This window comes from Somniosus microcephalus, chromosome 1 (assembly GCF_052327205.1).
Source record: "Somniosus microcephalus isolate GS21.2 chromosome 1, FLI_Smic_1.0, whole genome shotgun sequence".
Taxonomy (NCBI): domain Eukaryota; kingdom Metazoa; phylum Chordata; class Chondrichthyes; order Squaliformes; family Somniosidae; genus Somniosus; species Somniosus microcephalus.
This window is the reverse complement of record NC_140987.1, coordinates 382742911-382764510: the sequence shown is the minus strand read 5'-3', so window position 1 is coordinate 382764510 and position 21600 is coordinate 382742911. Positions and strand designations below refer to the sequence as shown.

Genomic DNA, 21600 nt, shown 5'->3' with positions numbered 1-21600 from the left:
TAATAAATCGACGAGATTACGAGAGGCTATTTTCGCATATACCTCTAAAAGACACATCCATTATCTTAAAAACATATACGGGGCAGAAAGTCTACCCCAAAGGAAAAATAAGGGTGCCTGTGGTATACAACGGCAAAGAAATACAAAAGTTGTATTTATACATTCTACAAGATGGTGGTCCACCGTTGTTGGGACGTGAATGGATAAGGAAGATACGTTTAGACTGGCACTCCATTCAGGCACTGACGGTGACCAGTAAGGAAAAAAACAATGATGACATCATACCTGAACGATTAAAAGACATCTTGGCCAATGCCAAAGAAGTGTTTCAAGAGAAACTAGGAACCTTGAAAGGCATCACCGCCTCAATAAAAGTGGAAGATACAGCAATTCCAAAATTTTTTAAGGCAAGACCGGTGCCATACGCAATACGTCCGGCAGTCGAGGCAGAGCTGAAGAATTTGGAAAAGGCAGGCGTATTATCCAAAATAGATTGGAGCGAATGGGCAACACCCATCGTTCCAGTCATGAAAAAAACATTGAAAAATAACTCTGAGGAACAGAAAAAAATTCGCATCTGTGGGGACTTTAAGGTGACTGTAAACCCGGTCCTTCACACGGTACAGTATCCTCTTCTGAGGATAGAAGATATTTTCACCTCACTATCCGGAGGGAAACGTTTCACAAAAATTGACTTGGCACAAGCATATCTACAGATGGAGGTTGAGGAGACCTCTAAAAAGTATCTCACAATAAACACACACAAAGGCCTGTACCAGTACAATCGACTGGTTTTTGGAATAGCATCAGCTCCAGCTATCTGGCAAAGAGCTATGGAGCAAGTCCTGCAAGGGATTCCGGGGACTCAATGCTACCTAGACGACATCCTTATAACAGGAGAAAACGACAACGAGCACCTTGCCAATTTGGAGCAGGTGCTCACTAGGCTGAAAGAACGGGGCCTACGAGCAAATCGCCCCAAGTGCGAATTTTTCCAAAATCAGATATCATATTGTGGCCACATAATTAATAAGGAAGGGTTGCATAAGTCACCTGAAAAAATTGAAGCAGTTATAAAAGCCCCAGCACCTGAAAATGTTTCACAATTAAGGTCATTCCTGGGATTAATAAATTACTATCATAAATTTTTACCGAACTTATCAACTATTCTACACCCTCTTAATGATCTTCTACAGGCAGGAGTGATTTGGAAATGGAACGAAGACTGTAAACGTGCCTTCCATAAATGTAAAGACTTAATCACATCCGAGAAAATTTTGGCTCATTACAACCCATCACTACCAATCAGACTGGCGTGCGATGCATCCCCTTACGGCATAGGAGCGGTATTGTCCCATAGATTCCCTGATGGCTCGGAACGGCCGATAGCTTTTGCGTCACGCTCATTGAACTCAGCTGAGCGTAACTATGCCCAGATAGACAGGGAAGCACTCAGCCTGGTATGGGGAGTGAAGAAATTCAACCATTACCTACACGGACAAAAATTTACCTTGCTGACTGACCATCAACCCCTCATCTCCGTATTCAACCCTAAAAAAGGTGTCCCCATTATGACAGCACAAAGACTACAGAGGTGGTCCCTTTTTCTAGGGGCACACCAATACAACATTGAATACAAAGGGTCAAAACAGCATGGGAATGCTGACGGTTTATCACGCCTACCTTTGCCAACGATAGAAGAGGCACCTACAGTAGACCCAGTAGAGATATTCCACTTTACCATAGTGGAATGTCTACCGGTGACAAATTCTGCCATTGAAAGGGAGACAAGAAATTACCCTACTCTCTCACGGGTCTACGATTTAACAGTGAAGGGATGGCCAGCACATGGCGAACCACTGTTGCCAGCATTCTCGCAAAGAAGAGAACAGCTGTCAGTGTGCCGAGGAACCTTGATGTGTGGATCCAGAGTGGTGATTCCACCCAAACTCCAGGATAAAGTACTAAAGGAGCTTCACGCGGGGCATCTGGGTGGAGTGAAAATGAAGAACCTAGCTAGGGCGTTTGTATGGTGGCCAGGTATCGATGGAGACATCAAAGACATGACCAAGAGCTGCCTAGGATGCCAGAAGGTCCAAAATGCTCCGCCACAGGCCCCTCTACATCCATGGGAGTGGCCCTCATCTCCCTGGCAAAGGGTGCACATTGACTTTGCTGGTCCATTTATGCACTCAATGTTCTTAATTGCAGTTGATGCACACTCCAAGTGGCCGGAGGTAATAAAGATGTCCTCCACCACCACGGAAAAAACCATCACAGTATTAAGGACCATATTTGCCAGGAATGGGCTGCCGGAGCAGATATGTTCTGATAATGGACCGCAATTTGTGTTCGAAGAATTCAGAACGTTCTTAAAGAACAATGGGGTAAAGCACTACACGTCCACCCCATACCATCCCACCACCAATGGATTGGCTGAAAGGTTTGTCCAGACCTTCAAGAAGGCCATCAAGGCCATGGGTAATGAAGACATAAAACTTCAGCACAAGGTGGATAACTTCTTATTTGCATATAGGAATGCAACGCATATGGTTACTAACCAAACTCCCGCCATGATGTTCTACAATAGAAACCTAAGATGCCGGCTGGATTTGGTCAAGCCCAACATCTGAAGGGACGTGGAGAACCGGCAGTTTCAGGGCATGAATGAAAGGCTAACTAGGACCTTCCAGATAGGCCAACCGGTTTTGGCCCGGGACTACCGTACCGAGAAATGGCAGCCTGGAACTATCTGCACATGATTAGGACCACTGATGTATACCGTGGACATCGGAGACAGCATAATAAGGCGCCATGCTGACCAAATCATCAAGTCATCCGAAAAGGGACAACCTACACCACCACTCTATACATCTAACGATGAAGTAGAGATACCCATATCTACCTCCGATCCGGTGATACTGGAGCCCGATGAACCCGACACTGGCCTTCAAGCCGAATCAGCCTTGCCAGAAGAACCTACTACACCACCAGAAACTACTACACCCCCGAGGCGTTATCCGGACCGAATCAGGAAGCCTCCTGAGAGACTAACTTATAATTAATTAATACAGCAATGTATATTATTTTGCATATAACATGTAATTAATAATTACTTAAAATATGATGTACTAGTTAGCTAGAAGGGGAGGAATTGTGGTGTATGTGCCTTTAAGAGCAATTATGGTGTATGTGCCTTTAAGAGCCCCAGGTGTGCGTAATGCCGGTAATTGCCACTTGGGCTATATAAGCCTGTGTATTGTGTATATCCTTTAGAAACCCCCCCCAGACTTGCTTAGTAAATACCTATGAACCAACTCCTGTCTTCAGTGTCTTTATCTACACACGGACACTACATATCTGGTACTCAGAGATACCCAGTGCTGTGCTGCTATATATCTGGTACTCAGAGATACCCAGTGCTGTGCTGCTATATATCTGGTACTGAAGGATACCCAGTGCTGTGCTGCTATATATCTGGTACTGAAGGATAGCCAGTACTGCACTGCTATATATCTGGTACTCAGAGATACCCAGTGCTGTGCTGCTATATATCTGGTACTGAAGGATACCCAGTGCTGTGCTGCTATATATCTGGTACTGAAGGATAGCCAGTACTGTGCTGCTATATACCTGGTACGCAGAGATACCCAGTGCTGTGCTGCTGTATATCTGGTACTCAGAGATACCCAGTACTGCGCTGCTATATATCTGGTACTGAAGGATACCCAGTGCTGTGCTGCTATATACCTGGTACTCAGAGATACTCAGTACTGCGCTGCTATATGCCTGGTACTGAAGGATACCCAGTACTGTGCTGCTATATACCTGGTACTCAGAGATACCCAGTACTGTGCTGCTATATATCTGGTACTCAGAGATACCCAGTGCTGTGCTGCTATATATCTGGTACTCAGAGATACCCAGTGCTGTGCTGCTATATATCTGGTACTCAGAGATACCCAGTGCTGTGCTGTTATATATCTGGTACTCAGAGGTACCCAGTGCTGTGCTGCTATATATCTGGTACTCAGAGATACCCAGTGCTGTGCTGTTATATATCTGGTACTCAGAGATACCCAGTGCTGTGCTGCTATATATCTGGTACTGAAGGATACCCAGTGCTGTGCTGCTATATACCTGGTACTCAGAGATACCCAGTACTGTGCTGCTATATATCTGGTACTCAGAGATACCCAGTGCTGTGCTGCTATATATCTGGTACTCAGAGATACCCAGTGCTGTGCTGCTATATATCTGGTACTGAAGGATACCCAGTGCTGTGCTGCTATATACCTGGTACTCAGAGATACCCAGTACTGTGCTGCTATATGCCTGGTACTCAGAGACACCCAGTGCTGTGCTGCTATATATCTGGTACTCAGAGATACCCAGTGCTGTGCTGCTATATATCTGGTACTGAAGGATACCCAGTGCTGTGCTGCTATATACCTGGTACTCAGAGATACCCAGTGCTGTGCTGCTATATATCTGGTACTCAGAGATACCCAGTGCTGTGCTGCTATATATCTGGTACTGAAGGATACCCAGTGCTGTGCTGCTATATATCTCGTACTCAGAGATACCCAGTACTGTGCTGCTATATATCTGGTACTCAGAGATACCCAGTGCTATGCTGCTATATATCTGGTACTAGAGATACCCAGGACTGTGCTGCTATATGCCTGGCACTGAAGGATACCCAGTACTGCGCTGCTATATACCTGCTATTCAAGGATACCCAGGACTGTGCTGCTATATGCCCGGTAATCAAGGATTCCCAGTACTGTGCTGCTATATACCTTGTACTCAGAGATACCCAGTACAGCACTGGGTATGTATATGTTACTCAGGGATACACAGTATTGTGCTGGTTATATACGATGTTACTCGAGATTACCCATTACTGTGTTGGATATGTACTTGTTACTCAAGGATACACAGTAAAGCACTGATCATGTACTTAACACTCAGATATATCCAGTACTGTGTCGCTAATGTCTCCATTGCACAAGAGATACTCTGCTGGATATGTACTTGTTACTCAGAGACATCCAGTATTGTGCTGAATATGCATTCATTATTCAGAGATTCTCACTACAGCACTGGATATGTACCTGTTAATTAGAGATACAGAATACAGTGCTGGATATGTACCTGTCATCCAGAGATACAGTATTTTTCAATATTCTATTCATATCAACTTCTAAAGGTTTCTGCTTTATGCTAATGCATGCTCATAAAATGGAACTTGAGTTCCTTCAAAGGCATAATGGGTCATTTGAACACATGGTATATTACAAAGCCAGACAGACCAGAATGCCCCAGGTTTGATTCGCAGTCTGTGTTGAGTTAGCTGACCTCTAGGACAGCAATGGTGAACTGCAATTCACTTCAGTGCCCTTGGATTAAGGGAGGGGGGATTGAATTAGCCAGCATTCCCACTCATACTATAGCAAGAGTCAACACCGTCAGGAGAAGAGAGCGAGAACTGGTGGGGATAGGGGACAGATATTTTAAAAATGGAACTCCATATGAGCTAGGCAACTCTGTTAACATTTCAGTAATTAGATATCATTTGAAGACAAACTGTCCCCTGAATTCCCACAAATGATGGCCTGGTCTGACAATCACTACAGGGGCAATTTTAAAGATGAGTGGGACCGATGCAGCCGAGGGCCGAGGCAGACGGTAAGCCCTCCAGCCCTCCGCAACTCCCAGGCCTCATCTACATAATCGGAGGAAGTCTCCGGCCTAAACCTGGCAGGAAGAGCTACGTGGCCGGTGGGTGCGAATGGGATTTTAGGTGGCAAAGGGCCGTTGCCGGAGACCCAATCGAATGTTCCCCGGCAATATGGTAAATGTTTGGGATGTCGTTTGGAGGGTGAGGGAAGCCCGGGACAGGGAAGGCCTGAGGTTTCCTTGTGCGACCCAGAAGCACATTCCTGCTCCTCCTGGCCCATAAAGAAACAGAATTTTGTTTTACATAACTTATCTTTCTGGGCCTCTTCTGGCCCAGGATCCACTTCCCGACAGGCTTGGCCCGGTTTTCGCTGGGCGGCGGGGGGGGGGGAGTTAAAATTCTCCCCTACATCTCAAATGTGAAAACATAAACATTTTTGCTTTTAAATTATTCTACAAAATATAAAAGAAAGGTAAGGAAATGCAAGGATGACATTTATTGTTTGTGTGTGATATGAATCCTTGATAGCATTGGAACACTGGTCAAACAGGCCTGTGCGTCTGCTCTCTCAAATGGGAATAAAAGCCAGTTCCAAAGGCAACAGGATACAGACGCTAATCAAGCAGAAATTTCAACAATGTTATCATCAGAAATGTCACCGTACATGACATGCCATTATCTACAGCATCTTATCAGTGGACACAGTGAGCAGGAAGTCTCCGGTTCCTTGCCCAGCACCATCTGAGCCATGCGCTTGCCTGGAAACATAGTACTCTGTAAGTACACAGCAGGGAAACAGCAGCTCAGAAGGGAGTACAGCTCCTGTGTTTACTGCCGTAATATAACTCCGCATCCCGCTTTAGCTACTGTCTGTGTTTTACATCCTAACTGTTCATCCTGGCGAGGCCTTCGTGTCACTTACATTAATTTTACTTCTCTATTTTATGTTCCTCATTCATGTTTATACACAGGAAATCAGACTTAGCTGCTGCCACATTATCATCGTCGTCGGTCAGTCACACAGTGACAGGGCCACACTATTATAGGTGTACTTGACTGTGTTGAATAGTTCAGTCAGTCACACAACAGGGCTACACTACTATCTGGTTTAGTCAGTCAGTCACACAGTGACACACCCTTTGTGGGGTTCAGATAGTCAGTCACAGACTATTATGGACTTCAGTCAGTTTAACAACAATGGCCTAGTAAATTAGAAAACTAGCAAGAGCTGACCAACAGCATCAAAAAAGCTGACCACTCAAGAACAGCCTGACATGTGAAAACAAGTTGTTACACAGGCTTTGAAACTTAAGTGGTAGTTATTCACTTGTATTGGGGGGAAAAAACATAAGTACATCAAAGGCTGAAGGGAAATTGTAAATGTTTAAGGCACAAAATTGATGCTGCATTTCTAGGGGTGTTTGGGGCATAATACCCCAGAAAAATTTGATATTTTACATTAAATAATGCCTTCCGGTTCATTTTAAGCACTTTCATACTTCACAATTAATAGATTTTACATAAGAAAAGGTGTCATTTGGATTTCAACAGATCACACAGGCCACGGCTAATGCACTGGAACTGGTCCCTGTAACCTCCCCACTCCGCTGCCAGTGCTAATGACCAAGTTTATGGTCTCTGTATATTGTAGGTCTATTATTATTCAATATATAGAGGTCTCAATCCTGGCCATTAGCGTTGAGCATAGCACGGAGAGGAGACAGGAACTCGTTCTGGTGTGTTAGTCACTGAATTCATTAAGATGTGGGACTAGGGTGTAGGAGGTAGGGGGAGAACAGCACTAATTTTTGTCAGCAAATACTGACGCACTGACCAATGCCCCAAAATGCTGCACAAAACATTGACAATTGACATGTATGCAACAGGACCATACTCTCATGGTATGCAGTGAATCATTCACACAACAGGCTACACTATCATAGGGTTCAGTCATTCCCACAGCAACAATCTTGAGTAATGTAGGGTTCAATCATACTACGACAGGGCTGTGTTATCATGAGGAGTTGGTCAGTCACACGGCAATGAAGCTGTGCTGTATAAAACCTAAAATTCATGTTTTTAAAATAAAGCAATACAATGGGTGTTCATTTGAAGGCAGATACAAGCGTCAATTAAACACATTTCTGACATAAGGGGAACATAGGATGATATGCATCACACATAAAGTAGCTTTGGAGAGGATATCTGCAGAAGCCAATGAGTGCCCATCAATCCCGAGAGAATTGTCCTAGTGCTTCAACGCTGAAGGTATCCATAGCGTTGATAAGTTACATGTGTGAGATCAGCTGGTGCTATATGATCATTTCTTGTGTCCTGATATAAACTCAGGCCTGGATGTATTTGGGGTAGGTTTTACTCAAGGACATATCCTGTAAAAGACAATGGCCTAGAAATTCATCTCGGGCGGTATTGGATCAGATGCCCGCTATACGTGGCGCCTGATATTCAGTTCCGTTGACTGCAATGGAACTGCATATCGGGCACTGCGTATAACGGACGGCCGATCCGATACCGCCCATTTTGCGCCACCGCCCGTGACGAATTTCTAGGCCAGTAAGTACAATGATGGAATTACCCCCGACTCTTCCAGCGAGTAACTCCTAAAGATTATTGTCTCAGATCAGTACATCCAAACCGATGTATTAAAGATGACAGCCTAGCTTCAGGGTCTTTACTTTTATGGTGTATCCATGGCAACAAAAGCAAAATACAAGCCAGAAAGGCAAACTGTCTCTGGAAAATAGTGATAAAACACACTGCCATTTACATCAAAAGAGGGAGAAAAGACAAGACATTTTATCTATTGTTAAAATGAAAAAAAATGAAAACAGATACAAAGTACAATGCAAGAACATTTCCATATAGGTTTAACAGACTGATAACTGCTGGCACTTTAACAATGGCCCATTGGCATTGTTTAATATAAAGATTAAAATGTAGTCTTTTCTGTAAAGTTTTAGTATTTAAAATAAGATTGTCACCTTTTGCCAAGTCCAGCACTGAACAGGAGTAGGATGAGGCAGGGTTGGGAGTGGGATCGTGGTTTGAATGCCAATGCTTTGTTTACCTTTGGGAATTCATCAATAACCATTAGAATTAATGTCGCAACATCATAAGACACAGAAGTAAGTGGTAAAATGGACTATTTTTTAAAGCTAGACTTTTGCTGTTTTATTTACATTTTAGAAATTTGCAGCTAGCACACTTAAAAACAAGACTGACAAAAATACTTTAACAGTGCCAAGGAGGGGTAGGGAATGTAGCAAAAAAATCTCAAAGCCACAAAGAATTCTCACAATTTTTTTTAATGCTTCTTAATTTATTACGCCTTTTAATTTCTTCTGCCTCTCTAGTCTGGATTCATGTGCTGTTGAACAAGGACATTCTAGGCTGTCAATATTTATATAGCTGTCAATAATGGCACTTAGGGATTGCTCAATCTGACGTTCAGTTCTCATCTTCCTCCAGTCCCAAGTGTGCCTCAATACCAACTCACCTAAAATCTGTGGAAACCCTTTCCCCGCTGTAGCATGCAGGTTTGAGTGACAGGGAACCGTGGAACTCAAAAATCATTTCTGTTACACCTGATATAATGAACCTCTGTTGGCAGCACTACAGAAGCACAATCAGTCCCCTTTGACCCCTACTCCAAAAATGGAGACAAGAGGGTAGACTTTCTACAGGGATTTTCCCGTTCTTCCACCGTAACTTTGGTGGAAACCCCAGAGAAATGGCGTGAAGTGGCCATTTATGCTATTTCTCTGGGATTTCTGCCGATCTTCCCCTGAAGTTCCGGGGATCATCGGAAGATCCTTCCATGGAAACTCTACCCCAAATGGTTTAACTTAGTGAAGGGTATTAAAGGCCACCAGCGACTTGTGCTCCAGCAGTGTAATAATAGTTACTAGATTAATGAAGACAATTCAGTCCAGTAGGGGGAACTCTCAAATGTAAAGAGAGATTGGGTAGATTAGGCTTATATTCGCTAGAGTTTAGAAGAATGAGAGGGGATCTCATTGAAACTTATAAAATTCTAACAGGACTAGACAGACTAGATGCTGGAAGGATGTTCCCGATGGCGGGGGAGTCCAGAACCAGGGGTCACAGTCTAAGGATAAGGGGTAAGCCATTTAGGACTGAGATGAGGAGGAATTTCTTCACCCAGAGAGTGGTGAACCTGTGGAATTCTCTACCACAAAAGGCAGTTGAGGCCAATTCATTAAATATATTCAAGAAGGAGTTCGATATATTTCTTAAGGCTAAAGGGATCAAGGGATATGGGGAGAAAGCAGGGACTGGGTACTGAATTTGGATGATCAGCCATGATCTCATTAAATGGCGGAGCAGGCTAGAGGGGCCAACTGGCCTACTCCTGCTCCTATCTTCTATGTTTCTATTGCCATGTCACACGCAACTAAGAAATGTCACCTTAGTTCAACTTAAGTTATTCCTCTGAGGCAGGCTGGGGGTGCATTTTTAGGATATTGCAAGGACAATCTGCCACACCTAGGGGGAGAAATTCAGTAGCACCCAGGAAGGGGCGCTAACTTTTGAGAATTTGGAAATTTAGTGGCAGGTACTAATCAATCTCGCTGCCCGCTAAATTCAGCCTCAGTGCTCAAAGCAGGGGAGCGCTAAATCAGGCGCTAATTGCGTAGTTGAGTGGCGTTAGGCTCCAAGCGATAACGAATATGAGGTGTGTGATCGGAAGTGAGCATTGGCACAGGTGCGTCCAGCTATTAAAGGGGAGGGTCACTGGAGTCTGCACACCAGCCCCCAGTGAATCGGGGAGTGGAGAACGGTGATATGATGTGAAATGAAATGCAAAGTGCTTTGACGATACGCAACACTCCGGGGACTGCGCAGCCTTTACTTGGCTGCAGATACATCCTGTGCTCTCTGCCACTCATAACTGACCTTTGGAACGGAAGTTCCTTGACAGCTGTGACGCATCCCTTTAAGTAGTGCCCCGCCAGCCGGCTGGTTCACGCCTCCGCTCCCTGGCACCGTCGGTGCAAGGCGGTAAGGCAGGGGCGCTACTGAAGTTTGAAGAGATCGGGCGCCCAGTGAGCGTTGCACACTCGCTAACATCACAATCTGCATGCCGAAAGGGACCGCGGCACTAACTGTTATCGCCGGCGCTATGGGGCCGGCGAATTTGCCATGGGGCGCGGGATTCGCCCTGCCACAGCACTACTGCCCGAGTGCCCCATTAGCACCCCTGCCAGGCACTAACCCACTGAATTTCGGCCCCTTATGCTATGCCTAATGTCCACAATCTGTCATACCCAACATCCACAATCTGTTATACCTAATGTAGATATGTAGTACCATCAGTGACAAAGGTGCAGAACAATTTCATTCTCCAGAACTACAATCCTCCCTTTAAACATCATCATGTTTATAAAATTAAGTATGAAATAGAATAATTTACCTTCACAAAGTGAATCAATTGTTCTTTCTCGTTTACTTGGTATGTATTTATCCCCAGCTCCTTTGCTAATCGCAAAATCCGATTTTGAGTGGGTCCAACATATGCTCCTCCTAAGTCAACATACTGGAACTCTGGACCCTATGAGAAATAATTATAGCAATAGATGGTATCATTTTTCTTCTAAATTTCTTGCCTTGGCAATAGCTGTTGACAAACTATTCAACAGTGTGGGCATCACAGGCAAGACGAATTCTGTCCTTGCGTGATGTTCACACATGCATGCTTTCCAGCAGGAATCAATTGTTAGTGAACGGGAGCAGGAATCTTCTCCAGCTCAACGACACTGAGGCCAATTCTGCCATCTGCACCTTAGTGGAAAACTGCTAATGCAACAACAATAACTTTCATCCCTGTTGCTCTCCTTGTGTACGGGGGTGGGGGGCAGGGGAAGCCCTTTACATTGAAGAGGAAAATAATATAGTGGGTCTTAGCAGGAGGGAGAAAGGGAAAATAGAAAGAGTTTGGGTGAAATGGTTTGCTTGGAAAGGTTTGTTAAAGCAGGGAGGGAGATGACAAGAAAGAAATCAAGGGAGGGAGCTCCAGAGCACAGGAGCATTGTGATGGGCCCAGCACATTGAGGATAGAATGCTGGGAGAGCCCTGAGGTCATGGGGGCAGGATTTCAAGTAATTGAATGAACCATTCCTTCTTAGAGGGTGAGGAAAGACAATGGCACCAACAGTACATTGGCCTTTTGAGGGCAAGGTCTTCAGGGCAAGGTAAACGGGACAGCCCTAATGGAAGGATTGGACCCCCCAGAATATTTTTCCAAATTACCCAGTAGCCCCTCCTTGCAGCACATGTTTGCAACAGGGGGCTTCTGCTGCATTATGGGGATCAGGCCTCACTTACAATGCAAATAGTGCATTCATGATCCTTTCGCACACAGGCTCATAGTCAGCACACAATATAAGGCACCAAGAGCATTGGGTGCTGAATATGCCTCTGTGAACTATAATGTGAGGCTCTGGCATACAAATAATTCAAGAATCACTGATCACATTTTCAGTCCCATTGAATCATTAGCGGACTCAAATATAATGTATAACTTTGAAATATGGTTAAGAAAAAAGTTCAATGCTGCCCGCAATCTGGGTGACAACCTGGGCAAACAAGTTGCACTATACTTCAAACATGCAAATGACTGCACTCATAGGTGTTGGAATACTCACTTCCCTCCAGTTCCAACCTCAACTTTGTATAAGCATGTCTGAGTTTGCAGGACTCCTTGTGGAGCATGTGTCACAAGTTTTTTTTATTCGTTCATGGGATGTGGGGCGTCGCTGGCAAGGCCAGGATTATTATAATATAGTGGGTCTTAGCCCATCCCTAATTGCCTTTGAGAAGGTGGTGGTGAGCCGCCTTCTTGAACCGCTGCAAACCGTGTGGTGAAGGTACTCCCACAGTGCTGTTAGGTAGGGAGTTCCAGCGATGATGAAGGAACGGCGACATATTTCCAAGTCAGGATGGTGTGTAACATGGAAGGGAACTTGCAGGTGATGTTGTTCCCATGTGCCTGCTGCCCTTGTCCTTCTAGGTGGTAGAAGTCGGGGGTTTGGGAGGTGCTGCCAAAGAAGCCTTGGCGAGTTGCTGCAGTGCATCTTGTAGATGGTACGCACTGCAGCCACGGTACACCAGTGGTGGAGGGAGTGAATGTTTAAGGTGGTGGATGGGGTGCCAATCAAGCGGGCTACTTTGTCTTAGATGGTGTCGAGCTCCATGAGTGTTGTTGGAGCTGTACTCATCCAGGCAAATGGAGAGTATTCCATCACACTCCTGACTTGTGCCTTGTAGATGGTGGAAAGGTTTTGGGAGTCAGGAGGTGAGACACTCGCCGCAGAATATCCAGCCTCTGACCTGCTCTTGTTGCCATAGTATTTATGTGGCTTGTCCAGTTAAATTTCTGGTCAAAGTTACCCCCAGGATGTTGATTGTGGGGAATTCGGCAATGGTAATGCCGTTTAATGTCAAGGGGCAGTGGATAGACTCTCGCTTGTTGGAGATAGTCATTGTCTGGCACTTGTGTGGCGCGAATGTTACTTGCCACTTCTCAGCCCAAGCCTGAATGTCGTCCAAGTATTGCTGTATGCAGGCATGGACTGCTTAATTATCTGGGGAGTTGTGAGTGGAACTGAACACTCTGCAATCATCAGCAAACATCCCCACTTCTGACTTTATGATGGAGGGAAGGTCATTGATGAAGCAGCTGAAGATGGTTGGGCCTAGGACGTTGCCCTGAGGAACTCCTACAGCGATGTCCTGGGGCTGAGATGATTGACTTCCAACCACCACAACCATCGTCCTTTGTGCTAGGTATGACTCCAGCCAGTGGAGAGTTTTCCCCCTAATTCCCATTGACTTCAATTTTACTAGGGCTCCTTGATGCCACACTTGGTCAAATGCTGCCTCGATGTCAAGGGCAGTCACTCTTACCTCACCTCTGGAATTCTGCTCCTTTGTCCATGTTTGGACCAAGCCTGTAATGAGGTCAGGAGCCGAGTGGTCTTGGGAGAACCCAAACTGAGCATCGGTGAGAAGCTTGTTGGTAAGTGCTGCTTGATAGCACTGTTGATGACACCTTCCATCACTTTGCTGATGATTGAGAGTAGACTGATGGGGCGGTAATTGGCTGGATTGGATTTGTCCTGCTTTTTGTGGACAGGACATACCTGGGCAGTTTGCTACATTGTTGAGTCGATGCCAGTGTTGTAGCTGTACTGGAACAGCTTGGCTAGAGGCGCAGCTAGTTCTGGAGCACAAGTCTTCAGCATGACAGCCGGGATGTTGTTGGGGCCCATAGCCTTTGCTGTATCCAGTGCGTTCAGCCATTTCTTGATATAACGTGGAGTGAATCAAATTGGCTGAAGACTGGCTTCTGTGATGGTGGCGACCTCAGGAGGAGGCCGATATAGATCATCCATTCTGGCTGAAGATGGTTGCAAACGCTTCAGCCTTTTCTTTCGCACTCGCGTGCTGAGCTCCTTCATCATGAGGATGGGGATATTAATGGTGCTTTCTCCTCCTGTTAGTTGTTTAATTGACCACCACCATTCATGACTGGATGTGGCAGGACTGCAGGGCTTTGATCTGATCAGTTGGTTGTGGGATTGCTTAGCTCTGTCTGTAGCATGCTATTTCTGCTGTTTAGCATGCATGTAGTCCTGTGTTGCAGCTTCCCCAGGTTGGCACCTCATTTTTAGGTACAGCTGGTGCTGCTCCTGGCATGCTCTTCTGCACTCCTCATTGAACCAGGGTTGGTCCTCTGGCTAAATGGTAATGGTAGAGTGAGGGATATGCTGGGCCATGAGGTTACAGTTTGTGGTCGAATACAATTCTGCTGCTGCTGATGGCCCACAGCGCCTCACGGATGCCCAGTTTGAGTTGCTAGATCTGTTCTGAATCTATCCCATTTAACACGGTGGTAGTGCCACACAACACGATGGAGAGTGTCCTCAGTGTGAAGATGGGACTTCGTCTCCACAAGGACTGTGCGGTGGTCACTGCTACCAATGCTTTCATGGACAGATGCATTTGCGACAGGTAGATTGGTGAGGACGAGGTCAAGTATGTCTTTCCCTCATGTTGGTTCTCTCACGAGTACTCATCATGGATCACGTGTGTTGTCCAAACATCCTTCGTACATAACCTGCTCCTCCACAGAACACGTCCTAAATTCTTTCAAATCCTGTTGATAACCCAACTCCCAAATTGGCATTTCTGGAACCTATGCAACTCCTGGAATGTAGAAGTCGTAGTCATTTTTATTACTTACTTGAATAGTGTATGTTCTTCCTCCAACACGATCTCTAGCCTCCAAAACCACCACTTTCAGGCCCCCCTCCGTCAGCATCTTGGCAGCTGACAGACCTAGAGAATAAAGACAATAGGGTTAGATAGGAACCAGGAGGGCCAAAGACAAGCTTGGACCTAGACCAGAAAATGAAGTTGCATCAAATGCAAACAATTTTGCATTAAAAGTCATTCCATGTTAATTCATCAGATTCCGTCAGCTCTTCTGCATGATATTGATATAATCACAACAAAATAAAATGCTGCTGACCAACTGAAGGTGGGCACACTTGAAATCAGGCTCAGGACATTTGTGATTCTTTATAGCAAACCTAGGATCACTTAGGAAGAATTTTTTGTGAAAACTGACTAGGACAATCTGGTCAATGGATATCATCTAGGGAGTGTATACTGTGGAACCTGGTCATCAGTAGCCTTGATTGGTTAATGTTGGGACATTCTGATTAAAATGGAACAGCTTAGATGTATGGTTGAGATGAAGAAATGAGTGTGCATGTCCCATCACTCTGTGGCTTCACCCGTTAGTTCTGCTAACCCTCCTTGTTAAAAGCTGCGTGTTATAATGCTTCTCTTTCAAAACTCCAGCAAATTCAGTTCCAAAAATTACAAAATAAATCTGTCTGCACTGCAGGAACCTTTCTACCAGTAAACCTTAACGTCTAATGATTTTTCGCTGATATAAATCAATTCAAAGTCATCCATCTACATTCAGTACAGTGCTTGCCTCCCACTCATTTCCGATCCACTGACAGTACAATAAAGGTTTCTAAAATGATTTCTTCAAGCAATCGAGGTGTAAATCAACACATGGCAGCAGGGCAGGAAATTACATGCCTCGGCAAGAGGGCTGTAAACAACTAAACGGCAATGATTCCAGAACACCAGCTGCTGTTACTGGACCCACACGTCATACAAGTTGCTTCATTTGATTCATTTTGAGGACACAATAAATCCTGTTACAGTAGCTCAATTATAATTAAAACTGTGAAAAGTAAATCTACAATTTACTTTTGCTTTGTCAAAAGCTAGTGTTGTCATCTGGTAAAATGTAAGTGAAGAAGTTAACAAAAATATAAAATATGATCAAATATATTTTGTACATAAATTCTACCCTTGTAAGTAATTTCAGTGGCCGATTTCTTTAAAGGGAATGCTGCTGTGCTGTAGAGTTGTGAGCCATGCTCAGATACCGAAACATGCTCCTCTGCAGGTCCATACTGCCACAGTTACTGCAAGGAAACATTCCCACTGTTGTAGTTATATCTACTGCAGGATGATCATGACATGAGCATGATCTTTGGCAATGCCATTTCTGATGAAACTACAACAATTTGAGCTCCAGATACAAGCACTCTTAACGTGTCATGACAGTCAACAACAACAACAACAACAAGTTGCATTTATATAGTGCCTTTAATGTAGGTGCTTCACAGGAGCGTAATCAGGCAAAAACTGACACGGAGTCAAAGAAGGAGACATTAGGACACGTGACCAAGCAATTGGTTAAAGAGGTAGGGGGAGAAATTCATTATAGCCCCTTTAGAGGCACTAAAGCTTAAAGTTTGGAAAATTAGCACCAGGCCCTGATGTTTCCACACTTTAAAAAAATTAATTTTTGCGCTCCAAGAAGGAAGCGGAGCGCTGCGCTCCACTTCATTCTTGGAGCACGATCGGCAGCAGGCGGGGCGGTAGGTGTGCAGCGCTGCACACTGGAACGCTTCCGCGTTCGAAGGCACCTTCCCTCCCTTAAAGGGAAGGGCCATCGCTGCAGGCTCTGCAATAGAAAAGTTACCTACCTGGACCACCAAGGCAGCCACGATCCCGCGCGATCAGCCCGGCAGGAACCCGCAGACAAAAGCAGAACAAGAAAGATAAGTTTTTTTTTACTTACCTCGGCCACCTCGCCTTTAATCATCGCCCCCGAAGTGGCCGCCGCCCGATGCATGCCTCCTGCAGCTGTCGGTGTTTTCGCCCAGTGCTGCTGCAGGGGGTGGAAGTCAATTTTGGGTCCGGGGCACTACACACGGCAATGACGTCACGATCTCCGGGTGAAGGAGATTGGGGCACAACGCCATATCGCCGCCGCAAAACTCCCGCCGAATATGGCGGGAGTCAATATCAACGCCACACCTGGTCGCAAAGCCATTTGCGACCCCCCCAGGGGCACTAACGGGAGGCGCAAAGGCACCCAATTTCACACCCCGTAGGTTTTAAGCAGCATTTTAAAGGGGAGAAGTGGGGAGGCGAAGAGGTTTCAGGGAAAGCTAGATGCAGATTTGGCACAAATTTTTATGCCAGTCACTTGTGGGTTTTGAGGCTTAAAGGCTTCCACCTTTAATGTTCTTGCTGGTGTATGTGCTGCAAAATTTATGCCTGCTCCTGAAAACTGGTGCTTCCTTTTGCTCCAAATGCCTCCCCCTTTAAGGTGTTGTTGCAGACCCTTTAAAATTGGCCACCTTGCTGGAATACTCACCCCCAGATCAGCGAGCTGCCTTAGGGAACACATGTTGCACTGGCAATTATCCAAGTGAATGTAAAGGAGGCCTGGCCACAATCACAGAATCACAGAAACCCCACAGTGCAGATAGAGGCCATTTCGGCCCATCGAGCCTGCACCGACACATATCCCACCTGATCCCCGTAACCCCTACACCAACATATATCCCACCCTATCCCCGTAACCCCACGTTAGTGGTATGGACCCCATGCTGACTCCTTTGGGTGGGCACATCACATGCCCTGCCCACCGCATGCCGATATGCTCTCAAGCAAAATATTGCCATCAGGATCTCCTGTCTCCTCTATGTACAGGGTGTTGTAATACATTATATTGAGATGCTGTGCTACAGACTAGCAGGAATTTTGTCTTAACCCATACGTTTTCCCATATATGAGTTCTCAGTGTTGGGCTGGTCATCGGGGCAAAGGCCCAAGTGCTCATTCAAGAGGATGAAGGAAAACCGGCAGGCAAGTCATTTAGTGTCTCTCTTGTGCACTTCTTAGTGACTAGCTCAACAATGGCATTGTCAAAGACCAATCTCTTGGCCAGGAAATGTCTTCATCATCTTTGAACTACTTCATTGGGACAATGCCTGTAAAAATCTCAACTGATATTTTCTCACAGATCTGTGGAATTGTTTAAAACAAAATATTGAGGAAAAAGAACATATTTTCATATTTGTGGCACATCACATCTCATCAAAAACCTGAGTAACCTTGGATTATTCTAGTCCAAGAAGCATCTTGATTGCAACTTCAATTAGGAATATCCAGATATATTCTCCAGCATTGTACAGTAAATCAAGCTGGCTCCTTTTAAAGGCAATCTGGGCTATACTCTAAATACCTGAAAGTCATAACATTGTAGTTCCCTGTTCTCCACATCAAGACAATACCCTGCTCTACATCATCAATTAAAGAAGCAAAAGGTAGAAAAGTACTGACAGATAGTTTGACAAATTCTTTAAACTATGTCACATATACAGTAAAGTAATGTATTGTAAAGTCTATCCACAGTGGCCCATTACAAGTTTTGATATTTTCTACATGCAATATAAATTTATGTATACTCTCATGATCCTGGCTAGGATGATGACGGTAGCAGCTCTCCTCTGGCTGGCTCCTTGGCCAGTATCAGTCCTCCTAGAGTATGTTAGCAAAATACTGCAGATGCTGGAAATCCGAAATAACAACAGAAAATGCGGGAAAAACTCAGCAGGCCAGGCAACATCCGTGGAGAGAAATTAGAGTTGGCGTTTCAGGTCGAAACCCTTTTTCAAAACTGGAAAGGAAATAAAATAGATCAAAGGCAGGGCTGTGAAAGAACAAAAGAAGTAAAAGAGACATTAAGAGGTATTCAAAACCAGACGAGATGGTAATAGGACAAGTGGAGACAAAAGACGGCTGAGATTAGGTGTGAAGTGTACTGGCAGGATGAGACAGAGCTGCCATGTGGGAGAGAGAAAAAAAAGGAAAGGTGGGGGGGAAGGGAAGACCCAAAACAAAGGGATTAGGCACTTTGCAGCCTTCCGGACTCAATATCGAGTTCAACAATTTCAGATCATAACCTCGGCCCCTATTATATTTTTACTTACATTTTTTTCCACCCCTTTGTTTTGGGTCTTCCCTTCCCCCCCCGCCCGCCCCCCCCCCCCCCACCCCCTTTCCTTTTTTTTCCTCTCTCCCACATGGCAGCTCTGTCTCATCCTGCCAGTACACTTCACATCTAATCTCAGCCATCTTTTGTCTCCACTTGTCCTATTACCATCTCGTCTGGTTTTGAATACCTCTTAATGTCTCTTTTACTTCTTTTGTTCTTTCGCAGCCCTGCCTTCGATCTATTTTATTTCCTTTCCAGTTTTGAAAAAGGGTTTCGACCTGAAACATCAACTCTAATTTCTCTCCACGGATGTTGCCTGGCCTGCTGAGTTTTTCCAGCATTTTCTGTTGTTACTCCTAGAGTATGTGCTGTTCCAGTTGTTCAGTGCTCCCATGGCATTTTTCTTTTACACAAGAAGCTGCAAGCTGAAGCTATGGCTTGTAGCTCCAAAGAACAAATCTTCAAATTCCAATGCAAAGCCTACAACCAACCTCACAAAACCCTGCAACTAAGAAATATAATGAATATTTAGGACTTGCAAAGGTGACTTTAAAAGGTTCATTACTACAATTTTTTCTTTACTGGAATTTTTTCATTTAAGTCTAAGGAGGTCTGAAAATGATTTCCATCTGGGGTTTCTTATACAATGATATCATGGTAGACCAATTATAAGGAAATATAATATATGATGTCAGCCTTGACTTAGTGGTGGCAGTCTCGCCTCTCAATCAGAAAGCTGTGGATTCAAGCCTCACTCCAGAGAGTTGAGCCTATAATCCAGGCTGACACATCAGTGTAATACTGATGGGGAGAGGGGGTGGGGGGTGCTGCACTGTCGGAGCTGCTGTCTTTCAGATGAGACATTAAACAGAGGCCCACTCTACAGGGGAAGTGTAAAAGATCCCATTGTTCTGTTGAAAGATGAGCAGGGGAGGTGTCAGAACACCATTTATCCTTCAACCAAAAGCACAGATTTTCTGATCATTTTCTCACAGCTTTTTGTGGGAGCTTGCAGTGCGTGCATTGCCTGTGGTCTTTCCCTACATGACAACAGTCACTACACTTTAAAAAGTAATTAATTGGCTGTGAAACTGTATTGGGATGTCCTATGATCATGAAGGGCACAATGTAAATGAAAATTACATCGTTTTTATTTATTTCCACCAATAAATTTCTAGATTTTTCTGTATTAAATTGGTAAAATCTGGTATCCTCCCAAATTTGAGTGAAAAACCCTTAAAATTTCCCATTATTTTCTTAGAATCATACAGCGCAGAAGGAGACCATTTGCCTATCAAATTCCCTTTTAAAAGTTACCACTGAATTTGGTTCCCCCACCCTCAGGCAGCGCATTCCAGATCACAACAACTCTAAAGAGGTCAATTCTGTTATGTTCATTAATAACTAGTCGTTTTCATTATGAACAGCTAGCTTGAGCTAGTCACTTTATTCATGCCATGTGGACTTGTACAGCATCCATCTTGACTACTGCCTTGTGGGTAGCCTAGTGCATCATGGGTAGCCCCACTCTTATATACATACAGCTCCACCTAGTGTACCATTCTAGAATGACATGTTACTGATCATTACATCCCCCTTTCTTTGAGGTTAAACAAAATCAATATCAATCAACTTTCAAGAAAAACAATATAGATGATATCAGTAACACTTTTGTTAGTGCTCTATAAACATAAACATTTTCACAACAGTCAACACATTTTCAAAGCTTTACTTCATACTCAAAGATTAAGTCTATCAGGCTTTTTTACTTCACGTGTGGATCTTCTCAGCACAGGTAAGTCTGATGTGTTTTCATGAGAGCCTGTATGTGTGTTTGTGTTAGATTGTTCTGGTGGTGATTGACAAGATTCAGTTGCGGCATTGTCATCGATTTGCTCTTGGATAGTTTCTTGTGTTTTCAGGAGGGAACGGCGGTTCCTCCTGAGAATCTGTCCTTCCTCAGTTCTAACAGTGTATGACCTTGGTCCTACTTCCTCAAGAACTGTAGCTTTCCTGTTCCATGCATCTGGATCCTCAATCCTGACAACATCATCCCTTGTCAATGGTTTCAGAGTTTTGGATGACTTGTCATAGTATGATTTCTGTTTCAGCTTTAACAGTTGAAGTCTCTGTCTCAGTTCCTTACTCTGCTTTTCTTTTGCACAGCAGGGTAGCGTGGTGCGCAACTTGCGACCCATTAGGAGTTCAGCAGGTGAAGAACCAGTGTCTAAAGGTGAGGCTCGGTAGCTCAGCAGAGCGAGATAAGGATCAGACTTGCTTTCTGTCGCTTTCTTCAGTAGCTGTTTGAGAACTTGAACACCTTTCTCTGCCTTACCATTCGACTGAGCATACAAAGGACTGGATGTGATGTGCTGAAAGTCATACTGTACTGCAAACTGTTGCCACTCCTTACAGTTGAAGCATGGACCATTGTCGCTAATGGCAATACTGGGAATTCCATGTCTGGCGAAGATGGATTTAGCATGCATTATGA

General features: G+C 44.6%; 1 protein-coding gene across 1 annotated transcript in view; it reads right to left on the bottom strand.

Annotated features, from left to right (window-relative positions):
- The window catches only part of LOC147125048 (amine oxidase [flavin-containing]-like), an 88841-nt gene that overhangs the window by 61377 nt on the left and 5864 nt on the right, over window positions 1-21600 (bottom strand). The window contains exons 2-3 of the mRNA XM_085991129.1: window positions 14970-15064; window positions 11139-11276 (exon numbers count right to left, since the gene is read on the bottom strand). Of these exons, the coding sequence (XP_085847255.1) occupies window positions 11139-11276; window positions 14970-15064 (233 nt within the window). The remainder of the gene's footprint in view (window positions 1-11138; window positions 11277-14969; window positions 15065-21600) is intronic.